At 40.8% G+C, this 13932-nt stretch overlaps 1 protein-coding gene across 4 annotated transcripts in view; it reads left to right on the forward strand.

Moving 5' to 3' along the window:
* Nucleotides 1-1411: 1411 nt before the first annotated feature.
* SUCO (SUN domain containing ossification factor) overlaps nt 1412-13932 on the forward strand; it is an 85301-nt gene continuing 72780 nt past the window's right edge. For 2 of the 4 annotated variants that reach the window (XM_070591062.1, XM_070591063.1), the window contains exon 1: nt 1412-2076. In XM_070591062.1, the coding sequence (XP_070447163.1) occupies nt 2015-2076 (62 nt within the window). In that variant the 5' untranslated portion in view covers nt 1412-2014. The remainder of the gene's footprint in view (nt 2077-13932) is intronic. The other 2 variants (XM_070591065.1, XM_070591064.1) reach the window with 2 other exon arrangements.

Here is a 13932-nt window from a genome sequence, read left to right on the forward strand (position 1 = left end):
AACTGTTATCTAACTATTGCCAGAAAAATTAGTTTAGGGTAAACTCTTCTAAAATCAATCATCCTTTGTGGGATTTTTCTAAAATCCAGTTGACTTATATGAAGAATTTCAGAATGGGTTAAACCATTCAGTTTCCCGGGAATACAATTAACAAATAACTCAACTTAGAAGGTTCATAAGGAAATTACATGGCTCAAAATTAGGCGTTAGATGGGCATTTTACTGCGTCCCCCCCGCCCCCCCCCCCCCATGGCCGCATGAGCAATGAGTGGCCTGTGCTTTAATTAACACCTGCTTCAAACATCTTTTACACTAAACATTATGCCATGTTCTACGGCACAGACAATTGGAGCCTCCATTCCGCCATTTTTCTGGCTGCTTCCTGGGGAAGATACTTTTGAGTCTCCCGACGGCTGAGAAAGGAAGGAAAAACACCATTGAGTTATACTTTTATATGTCTTATCTAAGAAAAGAAATGTGCTTTGGTAGCGACTATCTTCCCTCTTAGAGTGAGTCTGAAACGAATATATCACCACAGACAGACAAAGGAACCCATTAGGCCAGAGACCAAATGTCTTCTCTGAGCAGAAGCTAATGTCTCTTTCCCTATACTCTCCACCATCTGAGAGGAGAGAGCTACGTCAAGATGGTCAAGCATTTTGGCGTTTCAGGCAGAATGTCCCTAAACTAGCTTTTGAGAGATCTTTAGGGGCCTCAGTGGCATAAAAATCTGGGGTGTGCACGCTGCTCGTTACTAAACATTGAGAAGCGGTCACTTTCTTGCCCTAGAACGTAGCAATAGGCGTGTACGCGACCGCCTTCCCCGCTTTCGGTGAGCTCCAGGACTTGAAGCTCCCCCACCCGGAGCCGCAGTTTCCCCTTCCGCCCGCCGCAGCGCATCCAGACCACGAATTCCCCAAAACGCAGACCTACAGAGCCGACCCCAGCAAAGGAATCTGTCGGGCCGCGAAATTCTCCCCGATGCGGATAGGAAGGAAAAGACTTTCCGCTTCAACCAATCAGGTGACGGGACATCTTGGCACACCCCTTTCCGTCTACCAATCAGCACCTAGCTCGATGGGCCGGGCCGATTGACACCCGGAAAAAGCATTTTAAATTGTATTAGCATAGCTTTTTTCCTCACCGTCATTCTAGGCTATCCCATGAACTGTGCTCAAAAGAGGAAAACTGAATGTAACAGTTCCAAAGCTGGTCAGTCTTGTGTTGAGAAGGGAAATTATAGACCTCTCCCTCAAAACTGTGATATACACTAAGCGGCTCCGGGAAAGGGACAGGAGGCTTCCGAGTGGCAACTACAACTCCCAAGGGGCCTTGCGCGGACTCGGCGCTCCTCGGGCGAGGGGGCGGGCCGTTGTAAGCAAGAAGGCTGAGGGTCACGGGGCGCCTCTCCGACTTCCTGAACGTGAGCTACTAACTGGGCGGGACTTGAGGTGGGTGGGGCGGTGGCAGGGCCGGCTCTAGCGCTTTGTGCCCTCCTCCCTCCGGCTCCTCTGCTGGAGACGTCGGAGGGGGCGTGGCCCGCGCGGAGGCTGGTGGGGGCGCGAGCGCCGCGGGACGTGGGTGACGCGGCTCCTTCCAGCTCAGCTGTGTGTGAGGTGTCGCGGCCCCGCCGGCGATTGGCTGTTGGGAGGCGAGTGCGCCGCGGCCGTTGGTCGCCGGCAGCACGGAGCGAGAGCCAGGGCGTGCGGGGGGGATATGGGGCGGCAGTGGCGGCAGCGGCGGCTGGAGGAGGCGGGCGCGGACGAGCCGGCGGCCGCGGCAGCAGCGGCAGTGCCCGGAGTCCTGTGAAGCGTCCGTGTCGGCGCCGCCGTGGGCCCCTCGGAGAGGGCGGCCCGCACGCGTGCCGCGGAGCATCCGCTCCACTAGCCCCGCTGCACGTAGGACTCTCGTTCCCATCCTCGCGCTCCTGCTCCGGCTCCTCCATCTTGGCCTCGGCAGTGGCGGCTGCCGGGAGGATGTGCCGCCTTCTGGCAGGGGGAAGAAGGAGGAGAAGATGAAGAAGTACCGGCGGGCCTTGGCCCTGGTCTCCTGCCTCTCTCTCTGCTCCCTGGTCTGGTAAGTAGCTGCGACACCAGGGGAGTTTCCCGGGAGGGGAGAAGCGGGGAGGGAGGGGCGCAGGTCACACCCCCAAGTCATCTTGGCTTTTGGGGTGCGGGTCTCCAAGGCCCTTGTGAAGCGACAGACCCATCACTCCGAGACCCTCCCGCCGACTGGCCTGGCGACACTTGGTGCCGTGATTTTCAGGGTGTTTGCGGGGTTTACAGAGACCAAGTCGGGGGAAAAGGTGCCTGGGTGAAGGGGACCGCCCGAATGCCTTTGTACTCAGTCCCTCGGGCCCTGGAGGCGGTGGGCTGTGGGAGTGGTGTGCACGTGGATGCTAGGTAAGTGGCTCGGCAGTTACTGCCAGCCCCTGGCTTTCAGAGTGTGGTAGGGCAGAAAGCAGGTCGCCTGTGACATGTTCCCGACAGGAGAGTTGAAATGCGGGAGTTGTCACGAGAGTGAGAGTAATGTACAAGCAGTAGTTCTCCTCCCGGTTCTCGCACAGTCTTTGGCCTCGAGTGCTCATGGGGCTGCTGTTGGTGGAAACTTTGGGGAGCGTTATGGAGCACTTTCTCAAGGGCTAGATGATGGGAAGGCGTTAGTTTAGTAGAGTCCTAGGTGTAGTGTGTACAGAAGTTTCTGCTGGTGTGGCTTGGGTAATCCCCTTTAGTAATAGGAGGAGAAATCCTGTATTTTGAAGGTGAGAAGAGGGCTTTGTCTCTAAAGTTTATGGAGTTTCTGTTTTAATCCCTGGCACATTTGGGGTTTTTTTTTGAGGAGCAAAGAGAACTTGTCAGTCAAAGGATTGGTATCTTTGTACTTGGAAAAGCCATTTTTCCCTCTCAGGGAATTTCTTTAGAATGTGTGACATTTGCTGACTGAAAAGATACTTCTTTAGCCAAAGTGATTTGCTGTTTGTTATATTGAAATCTAGATAAACTAAGTTTCTTTTTTAGCTTACTTCTGCAAAACACCAACAGTATTTTCATTTTTATGGGCACCTAATGGATTCCAAAGACACTGAAGTTGTAGCGTTGTTGCTCACATAAGATAATATGTGAATAAGAGGAAAAGAAAACACTTACTTGGCTGAGGAATTTTGATTGGAAGGCTGATAGAAGTTTTAGAGAACAAGAAATTTGGCCTATTGTCTTTCATTCCAAACCTTTTTAATAAGAGCAACATCATCCCCCACTTTCTACTTTTTAGTGTCATGTCGGACACCAAGAAGTGCGTGTAGGAGAGGAGTGCATGCGCCTCATTTTAAATTTAAATTTGTAGCTGAGGTACTGAAACCTTGTATTCATATCTGCCTCTTTCTTGGGGCTGCCTAGTTGTTTGTGTAGATTGTACATCTTCTTTTCTTTCCCCTTTCGCCTTGATCTTGCTCATCTTTAGACCATGTCATTCTTCATTGGCACTTCCTGAAATGGCTGATAGGGCAAAGAGGTTACACTTTTCATTCAAGTTTAAAACATACGAATATCTTGGATTTTTTTTTGAAATATGTATTTAACGTATAACATTGTGTAAACTGCAGGTGCACAACATGTTGATTTGACACATTTATTTATTGTGGTATGATTGCTCTTGTATCGATAGTTAGCATCTCTGTCATGTCAGATAATTATCATTTCTTTTTGTGATGGGAATAATTAAGATCTAGTCTTATAGCAAGTTTAATGATTATCATACAATATTGTTGTCTATTTTCACTATTTTGTGCATTAGCTCTCCAGACTTATTTATCTACTAGTTGCAAGTCTGTACCCTTAAACGTGATTTTTTTGGTGCTTAATTTGATGGGAGAGATGAAATCAAACATTACAATGTGGTTCTTAAAATCATCTGTGGATTTAAATTAACCATGCTTCTGTTACTTTGTGTGATTTCTGGCTATCTTTTGTCTAAGCTAATCTCAATATGGTTCCTCACCTTTATTCATTGGCAGTAGTTAGTAGATCGTGGCCTACTAGGGAGAAAATCAGTCAGGCTAGTATTGAAAATAGTTATAAAGGTCTGTAAAGTTTGTTGACTCCATTTGTGAAAAATGGATGTTGAGGGTTTAAGTAAAGAGTGTGAAAAGTTTAAGGAATTTTAGCTTAAGAAACAATTGGATTAGTATATTTTGAGATTTGCTTCGACTGCCAATTTGAGACATTTTAATTATTCTTTACTGAAGCCATTAAAAGGCAGTAAAATAAGATATTTAGGCTTGAGAGTTTTTTGGAAGGGTGATGGTGATATTGGGGAAGAGGAGTGGTGTGTGGTTGTGATTGGCACAGGGTCTAATTCTTGCTACAATCTGGTCTGTTAGGTCATTTCCCAACGTCTCCATTCCCACTTAACCAGTATGGGTACCTAAAGCCATTGTAGGGTTAGACAGAAGGTTTTTGAAGAGCGTTGATAAGCTCTTGGTAGTAGCCATTTGTGTTGTCTTTGTCATTCATAAATTGTCCCCAGATTTTGTGATCCATTTCTTTTTTAAGCTGTACCATTGTGTAGATTTATGAGTGCTATATGCTTATACTACAATACTTTGGTTTTTAAGTTTCCGCCCCTGCCTCCTACCGATATTACTTTGTTTTGTTATCACCTTATTTATGCTGTCACACTTTTACAGATCTTATGTCTCCCCTCTCCTTTTGTTTTTCCAGCCTAGAGTCCTAACTTGAGATTACTTTCATAAAAAAGGCCCTCCTATTATTCATTCTGGTTGCTGTTTTTTCCTTTTGCAAACTTTGTGTGATTCTTTATCAAGTAGTACAGAGTATTTTAGGCATAAATATACTATAGTTATAACACAGAGTAATAATGATAGCTAATATTTACTGTCAGCTATCTCTGTGTTAAGGCTGTGCTGTGTACTTTACACATTTTAGCACTTTTAATCGTCACAACAACCCTATGAGATGTGAGATAAGTACAGTCATGTGCCACATAATGACGTTTCGGTCAATGATGGACCGAATGTATGATGGTGGTCCCAATCTTATTAGTGGTATGAATCTTATGCTTACTGTATGGTACTAATTTTATTAGGCTATACCATCTAGGTTTGAGTAAGTACACTATGTGATGTTTGCACAACGACGAAATCGGCTAAGACATCCTCAGAACGTATCCTGTCGTTAAGTGACAGATGACTGTATTATTGTTAACCTCATTTTGCGTTTTATAGTTGAGGAAGTAAAGAAGTTAAGTAACTTGGCTAAGGTCCAGCAGCTGTTAAGTTTTAGAGTTTGGATTGAACCTAGGCAACCTGATTCGTAGCATAGGCTCCTGCTCGCCATGATCTTTTGACTATAGATCAGAAGGCCTGTAGTGTAGATATGGCTCCATCAGCTACTAGATATTCGTCGTTGGACATGTTATGTAATTTCTTTGAACCTTAATTCTTATATTCTAAAAGTGGGAAAAACCAATTCTTTCATACCTCACAGAGTTGATAGGATGAAATGAGATATACATATGACAGATCTTTGTAAAACAGTAAAGGTGTATTATCTAAATATTTCATCATAAAATCATTTAACAAAGATTTTTCTCTTGCATATTGTGTACCAGATGTTGTTAGGGGCATTGAAAACCTAAAACTAGGGTGACCAACTTATCCTGATTTTAGTGGTGAAACCCCATGTCCTAGGAATCACCTGTATTAGTTTCCTATTGCTGATGTAACAAGTTACCAAAAATTTAGTGGCTTAAACAATACACATTTATTGTCTTACAGTTCTGGCAGTCAGAAGTCCAAAATAAGTCTTAACTGGGCTAAAGTCAAGGCATCAGCAGGACTAGTTTCTTCTTGAGGCTCTGAGGGGAAGAATCTGTTCCTTGACTTTTTCAGTTTCTGACTGACTGCATTCTGTGGTTCCTTCCTCGCATCATTCTAATGTCTTGTTTCAGTCCTCCCATGTACTAATGGCTCTGATCCCCCTGCCTCCTTTTACGAAAACTCTTGTGATTATATTGGCCACCCCCCCCCCCCACCCCCTGCCCCAGACAATCCAGGATTATCTCTCCGTCTCAAAATCCTTAATTTACTCACATCTGCAAAGACCTTTTTACCATGTAAGGTAACGTATTCAGGGATTAGGACTCAGACATTTCTGGGGGCCATCATGCAGCCTAACATAGTCCCCTTAGCCCTGGCAAACTAGGAACATTGATCATCACCTAAAGAGGAAGTAGACTTGGTCTGTGCCTTAAGCAGTAGGTACTCAAAATTTTTGTAGTGTATCCCCCAATCAGTAAAGCCTTGTGCATGCACCTTTAATATGTGCCTGTTTATAAGTTATATACAAGTTATGCACATACAATATGATATTAGTATGTTAGTATACTAATAATATATTGTATACGTAATAAATTACACAAATTAGATGTTTAAGGAAGATGAGAAAGAAAATAACCTAATATTTTCTGTTAACAGTACCTTTTTTCTCTCATCAAAGAAATAATTTTTGGTGAGAGCTGTGTGATTCACTGACTAGATTATTTTACATCAGAATGTGGATGAAGGATAGCTTGTACTAGTTGGGATTCTATACCCTGCCATTTTCTTGTTAGCTTGTGCTTGCATAGTTATTATCTTTGCAGGACTCCTCCTTGTCCTGAGAGTCGATTTACTTAAAACTAAATAATATACATAATCCCTAAATCTACTTAATTGGGCACAGGTGAACTGCAGTGAATGAGAGTGTGCTGGAAGCAAACCCCACTGTTTGTGGAACTTCCGCTCTTTCCTCAGGTTTCTGACTACATAGTCCCTGCTGTTTTTGATGTATGACTGACCAGCTGACCTTCACGCCAAGTATGAATCCCTATATTAATCTTAGTAAAGCTTAATTAGTTTTTTAAAAATAGACTTTATTTTTTAGAGTAGTTTTAGGTTCACAGCAAAATTGAGCAGGAAGTACAGAGATTTCCCATACACTGTCTGCCCCCACACATGCATAGCCTCCTGCATTACCACATCCCCCACCAGAGTGGTTTGATTTTTTTAATGCTAATAAAAATCTATTCTTCCTGCAACCCAAAAGGATCATCTTCGAGGAGCTCGTATTTGTAGCTAACGAGAAGAGCCTGATATTGAAACTATTCTCATACATTTGACAAATATAATGGAGGTAGTTAGAAAGGTCTTTAGCAACACCAAGGGAAGAACTTGTGTTCTGGTTATGGTTCTGTCCCTAGCTGTATGTCCTTGGACAAGTTATTCTGTGAGCTTCAGTTCTCAATCATAAAATGGTTTGCAGGATGGATAGTTCAAGATGGGAGAATTTTCTTTCAGGTCAAAGAAAGATTCCTGGTGGCTTATCTAGGATATAAGTGGGGAGAGATGGGAAGGGAGGCTAAGCCACATTTTGAAGGGACTTGATTATTGTGCAGATGAACTCTGATTTTAACATGACTGAGAGGATGAGCCAGTGAAGTAGTTTAAACAGGAGAACAGGAGAGTGAGGTCAGATTGATCTTTTAATTAGATCACTATGGGGATTAGAGTGGATCATAAGGGACAGACTTTGGAGGCAGTGAGCCTTAAGTCACCAGAGGAGAGAGTTGATAAATGTCTAAATCATGATGATCTGTTTTGTTGGCTCTTTTTAATCTTAGTAGTAATTTTTCTGAGTATGTCACCCAGTTTTCAGTGACTTAAGAGATTTATTTCTTGGTTTGTGATTTTCTCTTTGTACCTTTGTTTTGCTTTGTCTTTGATAATTTTGCTGGTTTCTTGCTCATTTGTTGATAGGCATGAGTGAGCAGAAAAATAAGAAACTGGAAAAATATATAAGCAGTTTTTTCCTTTTTGAGATAATGATTAGAAATATTCTTGAAAATCCTAACTATCTTTCATCTGGAAAAATTTTTTCCCTTATTTCTATAACTTTTTTAAGACTCTAAATCAATTTCTTTTCTGAATATAATAATAAATAATCAAAATAAATAAAATAATAAAATAACCACTCTTCTCCAGATCATCTGATGACTTTTTTTAAATGGTCTTTCTTGTCCTGGGAATATAACGTTCAGCATGGTGACTGTAGTTGATAATACTGTATTATATATTTGAAAGTTGCTAGAAGAGCAGTTTTAAAAGTTCCCATCACAAGAAAAAATAATTGTAACTATGTGGTGATAGATGTTAACTAGACTTATTGTAGTGATCATATTGCAGTATATAGAAATATTGAATCATCTTTTACACCTGAAACTAATGTAATGTTATATGCCATTTATATCTCAATAAAAAAATAATCTTTCTTGTGCAACTTAATGTGAAAAACTTTGGCAAGAAAAGTTTATCTTTGCTCTGGGGTGTACATTCCAAAGAAAGTGTCTGGTACTTAGAAGATGTACTGGGTTGTTAAGAACAGTGTCAGACTCCTTCAGACAAGTTAGATGAAGCCAGATTGCCTAAATAGGAAAAAGACTGTGAAAGAAACCATGATGGGAAGGTCCGGTGTCTTTGTGTAAAACTCGAACGCTTGCGTCCAATAAAAAATGGCAAATAATTTATTTGTAATAGACTTGAATTATTTTTAAAAGAGCTGGGTGTGTTTCATAATAACTTCTTTAGATTATTAAACATTTGAGGATATATTGGAATGAATGCAGGTAGTAGATTTGGCAGGCAACGAAAAATACAAAAGATAGCAGCGCCTAACTTACCTTTGGGCATTGTTTGTTTCATTTTTCAGTTCATGAACTCCTAAAATTCTTTGACTTTTCTCAACAATGTGAATAGAGAAGTCAGTCGATATGTATAGCTAACATTCTAGTGCTAATAACGAAAGGCAAGGGAGAAATTTATTAAAAAATTAAGTGCTTTATTCTTCTCTCAAGCCATCTTTAGTTAGAAATATTTGTATATATAAAAACATACTTTTGTTTATTAGTTTATACATAACTAGAAAGAAACAGAATACTCTCTATTTGAAATATAATATGTATGCGTTGCAGATTGTACTTTAGTGCCAATTGTATGTTACCTGTTTTGTCTTTCAAGGCCATATTTTAAAGTAGTTTCAAAGAATAAAATTGTACATGGCGTAAGGAAACTGGAAATTGCTTTTGAATATTTGCCATAAAGAATGTTAATCCCTTGGGATAAACTTGTTTCATAAATGCAGATTTTTTTATTTTAGAACTTTGTTTTTGTAATGAATCACTAGTTAAAATTATTTTATATTTTACATAAAGTAACACCTAGCTTTGTTACATAATGTTTTGTAGCAGTAACATGGCTCATGGGTTATAAGCTAATTTTGTATTTCTTGTTATAGAGTATTTGTAATCTGACAGGAGAAAATATGTAAAGTGCTTAACCCAATGCCTTGCTCATTTAAGTTCTTATTATTCATTTACTCTGGGTACATTGATAAAAGTAGGATGGCCGAGGCATCAGCGTTCAGAAATAGGAATCCATAAATTTGTTCAAAATATTCTTTGATTACCAACAGTGGTGTGGTGGGGGATACTGAAGAAGCAGGAGACTTGAGCTCTGCCCTCAGTTCGTTGTTAAAATATAGGTACTAGTGTGGTAGAAAGGGCATAAAATTAAATTAGAGCTCGGTTGTGATACTTTCTTTACATTATTATTAGTGGACATTTAGTGGGTGCTTATTTCTGTTCTAAGTGATTTACATAACACTAACTCATTTTAGCTTCATTACAGCTCTTTTGAGACAGACACCCCCATTTTAAAGATGAAGAAAGAAAGGCAAAAAGAAATTTAACCCACTTGCCCAACTTCTCACACCTACTAAAGCAAGGAACCAGAACCTAAGTAGGCTGAGCCTGTTCTCTTTAACTGCTGCTCTATGCTGCCCATAGGCGGTAGGTGGCCTTAGGCAAGTTTCTTCACCTTTTCTTTGTGTGTCAGTTTTCTTATCTGAAAATGGGGCTGACTGCAATTGGCTCAAGAAGGAATGGACATTAGAATTATTCTTGAAGCTTTAAAAAAGATATACATGCCTACGACTCTTACCTTGGAGATTTTGTCTTAGTAAGTTTGGAATATTATTCTGTGTATTCTAGTCGATACTACTAGATTAGATGAATTCTGAGATTTTTTTTTGTATTTTTTTCTTTTTGCGGGGAAGATTGTTGCTGAGCTAACATCTCTGCCCATCTTCCTCTGTTTTATGTGGGATGCTGCCACAGCGTGGCCTGACACGCAGTGCTCTGTCTGCACCTGGGATCCGAACCTGTGAACCTTGGGCCACCGAAGCGGAGCCTGTGAATTTAACCACTATGCCACGGGGCCAGCCCCGATTTTATTTACTTTTAACATTCTGAGATATCTGATTTGAACATTAATTTGATTTGAACAATACAAAAAGCTGAATTGTGTTTATTAAGTGTTTAAAGAAGGGAAAAATTACACTGGAGTTGTCTGGGAAAACTTGACTTGGGTTTAAGGGGAATGATGTGTGGTTCATAAACTTTGCTTCTGTAGAATACAGGTACTTCATGAACTGAAATAAGATGTACTGGTGCTGCTAATAGGAATAGTGGCTTTCTCCTGGTGTGTGTGTGTGTGTAGTGGACAGAGAGTACTTAATTGTCAAAGAGAAAAAGACTTATGAGTGAAAGAGGTAATGTACTTGATATAGGTGGGAATGATAGTAAGCAGGCAAGCCTAGGTAGAAAGTAAAAGCTATATTTTGGAGATTGTGAGGGATTTTTCAAGCTAAGAAAAGGAGTTAGACAATAAAGATCTAGCAAGAGAAGTGGTCTTTCGAGAATGTTATTTTGTGATCATTGTGCTAGATGTATCTTACAAGAAAGAGACTTGGAGGGATGAATACTAAATAGAAAGCAATTGGAGTTATGGAGGTTTGTCATAACAAGGACTTAACGTGGCAGTAGAGATGAAGAGGGTACATTGTGCAGAGATTTTGAGGACGTAAATGATCTGGTTTGGTGATAGATTGGCAAGCTAGCAATGCCATGTAGTAGAAATAGCAGTGGGCTAGAATTCAAAACAACTGGGTTTTAGATTGCCTCTCACCAGATCTTGTTCTTCAACACCATCTTTCTGTCATTCATCTCAAAGTCAAGAGATATTCAGGTTTCTGTATGCTGCGTTCTGTGCAGGATTCTGGTTGACAAAACAAAGTGGCTGCCTTCTTAGATCCTGTTGTGGTCAAGAGAATAAATTCTAGGATCTAAAAATTACGAGCCTGTGAGGGGCCGGCCTGGTGGCACAGCCGTTAAGTTCGCATGTTTGGCGCTGGTGGCCCGGGGTTCGCCAGTTCGGATTCCAGGTGCAGACATGGCACCGCTTGGCACGCCATGCTATGGTAGGTGTCCCACGTATAAAGTAGAGGAAGTTGGGCACAGATGTTAGCTAAGGGCCAGGCTTCCTCAGCAAATAGAGGAGGATTGGCAGTAGTTAGCTCAGGGCTAATCTTCCTCAAAATAATAAATAAATAAATAAAATTATGAGTCTGTGAAGTAAAGTTCAAAAAGAGAAAAGTTAACTTTTTTTTTTAACTTGGTCAACTAGAAGAATTGGAGGTGTTCGAAAAGAAATGGAAGAGTTACAAAGGGTTTGAAAGGAGATGGAGCAGTTAGTTGAGGTGAGGGGATTATCTAAGTGGAGACATTATGTATGCACTTAAAAATGCAGACTTCAGTGCAGGTAAGATTTGGGCTGGAGTTATCCTCAGAGGGGATCATTTTTGAAACAGAAAATTTGATTGAACATGGAGCTTCTGCAGAGCCTTAGCGTAAAGAAAGGTGCCAAGCAAACTAAAGCTCTGAAGGGAAGGAAGAAACTAGTTTGAAGTGAGAGATGGGAAAGAGGTAATTTAAATGGTCAGCAATATAAAATGTCTCAGATAAGGCTGAAAAGCTTGAAAACTGAGAAAAGAGCCTTGTTTTCAAAAGAGGGAAGTGATTGATAAGCTTTTGGGAGTGGAAATAGAAGATATTTGGAGAGCTGGTAGGTGTGAGTTCTCACACATTTGTTTGGCAGCCAGAGAGATAGAAGAGACTAGAGTAGCCTTGTACTTGTGTGCTTCACCCCATTTTACACAGTGCCACTAGATTTATCGCACTAACACAACTGTGATTATGCCAGTCCCTTGCTAAAACATCATTCAAAGGCTCCCTTTTGCCTGAAGGGTAAGAATTTAAACCCTCGTGTTAAAGGCCTAAAGTCTGGCCCAAACCTACCTTTGTAGCTTTATTTTCCACTGTTCCTTAGATAGGCTTTCTGTTGTAGCATGGCTGACCTGTTAGCCTGGAAGTAATTTATTTGGGTACTGTCTTTGTAGTTTTGAATTGAAAATTAAGGTAGCAAAGGTATTGTGGTTTGAGTTTTATAGGCTAAATGCATCTTATGCAATTTCTTAAAGTATACCGTTGTTGAGTAAGTTTAGTATATAATTATTTCCGGCAGCTTTGAGGACAAATTGTATTGGCTGAATTTCTAAGGGCATGTTAAGATATAAAAACCGAAATACCACATTGTCTAATAAGCACTTCCCCACGTTGGATCTGTGAATTTATAGGCCAATTTAGTGAAATAGTCCTCTAATAGATTTTGATATGTGGAATACTTAAGCTAAGAGAATTTAAGGCGAGTCCTACATGAGAGTAAAGATTAAAGATGAGAACTTTTGAAATTCAAGCGTTTGATTAGAAGCAAACACTAGAACATAGTTTTTTTCAGCCAAGCTCTACGGTTCCATGTGATTTGGTAGGGGACTGGTGAGGCAACCAAATAGAATGAAAAGTGGGAGAAGAAAGGGGCACGGGATGACCTCTTACGTACCAGCAAATGGAACTAGCAGAAGAGAAACAATCTTAAAAGAACCCCCAAGCTAATAATAAATTAAGAATATGAGTCTTTTTTTAATACATTGTGATTGGAAGAAAGTACTGTGCTTTAGTAAGCAAAGGCACTGGAGACCCAGTGATCTTTTGGTCTTGTTTGGCCAGTTTTTGACCAAAGTGGCTTCCATATTATTCACCCATTTCCCACAAGTCTCTCAGTGCTGTAGAATTTCTGTTATTTTTTTTCAGATTTCCAGGCAGTAATGTTCAAAAAACTATAATTTTCACTGTTACCTGAAAGATAAGTTCTACTTGCACACCTCCATGTTTCGTGTAGATAGCTCTCCTGGAATACCTTTTTGTTTAAGGGGGTTGTGGGCAGGGCCTTACTCTAAACACACTAACCTAATTGAATGGCTGGCACTATGTTTCTGTACTAGGGATTAGATTTTTACTTACATTTAAGAAGCATTTTTTCATTGCCAGTTCAGTTCTTTCTTTTACTATAAAGTCTTTGATTACTGGGCTCTCCCTTTTCTAAGCTCTTATTTAAAGCTGTTCCAATCCATAGTCAAAGGAAGAGCTCTGTAGATCACTATGCTGAGAACAGGGCAGTAATTCTCTGCCCTCGAGGTCCTCAATGTTGTGTGAGAAACAGAAATAACAGTTACTTTCAATTCAGAGTTGTAGTTAGTGCTCAGATAGATATACCTGAGGGCTGTGGGAATTTAGAGGAAGGCTACCAAACCCGAGCTAGTGGAAATCAGGAAAGTCTCCTAGTCCCTAATAGTTCCTACCCCCAAAGAAAAGAAGAATGATAAGAATTTAGTCAGGTTTTGAATGGTGTGGAGTGAGAGCAGGGGCAGAACATTCTTGGAAGAGGGCATGGGCCAGAGACATAGAAGCATGAGACAGCACGGTATGTGGTTAAGGAACAGGTACAAGTAACTCTGTATCCCTGAAGCATAAAGTGGGAGGCAGGGAGTGGCAGGAAATAGGAAGCTGAAGACTTAAGCCAAGAAGAATTTTAGAGATTTTTAAGTATCATGCAAGGAAACGTGAATTTTGTCGTGTAGAGTCTAT

Source organism: Equus przewalskii, chromosome 23 (genome assembly GCF_037783145.1).
Source record: "Equus przewalskii isolate Varuska chromosome 23, EquPr2, whole genome shotgun sequence".
In the NCBI taxonomy this organism is placed as follows: domain Eukaryota; kingdom Metazoa; phylum Chordata; class Mammalia; order Perissodactyla; family Equidae; genus Equus; species Equus przewalskii.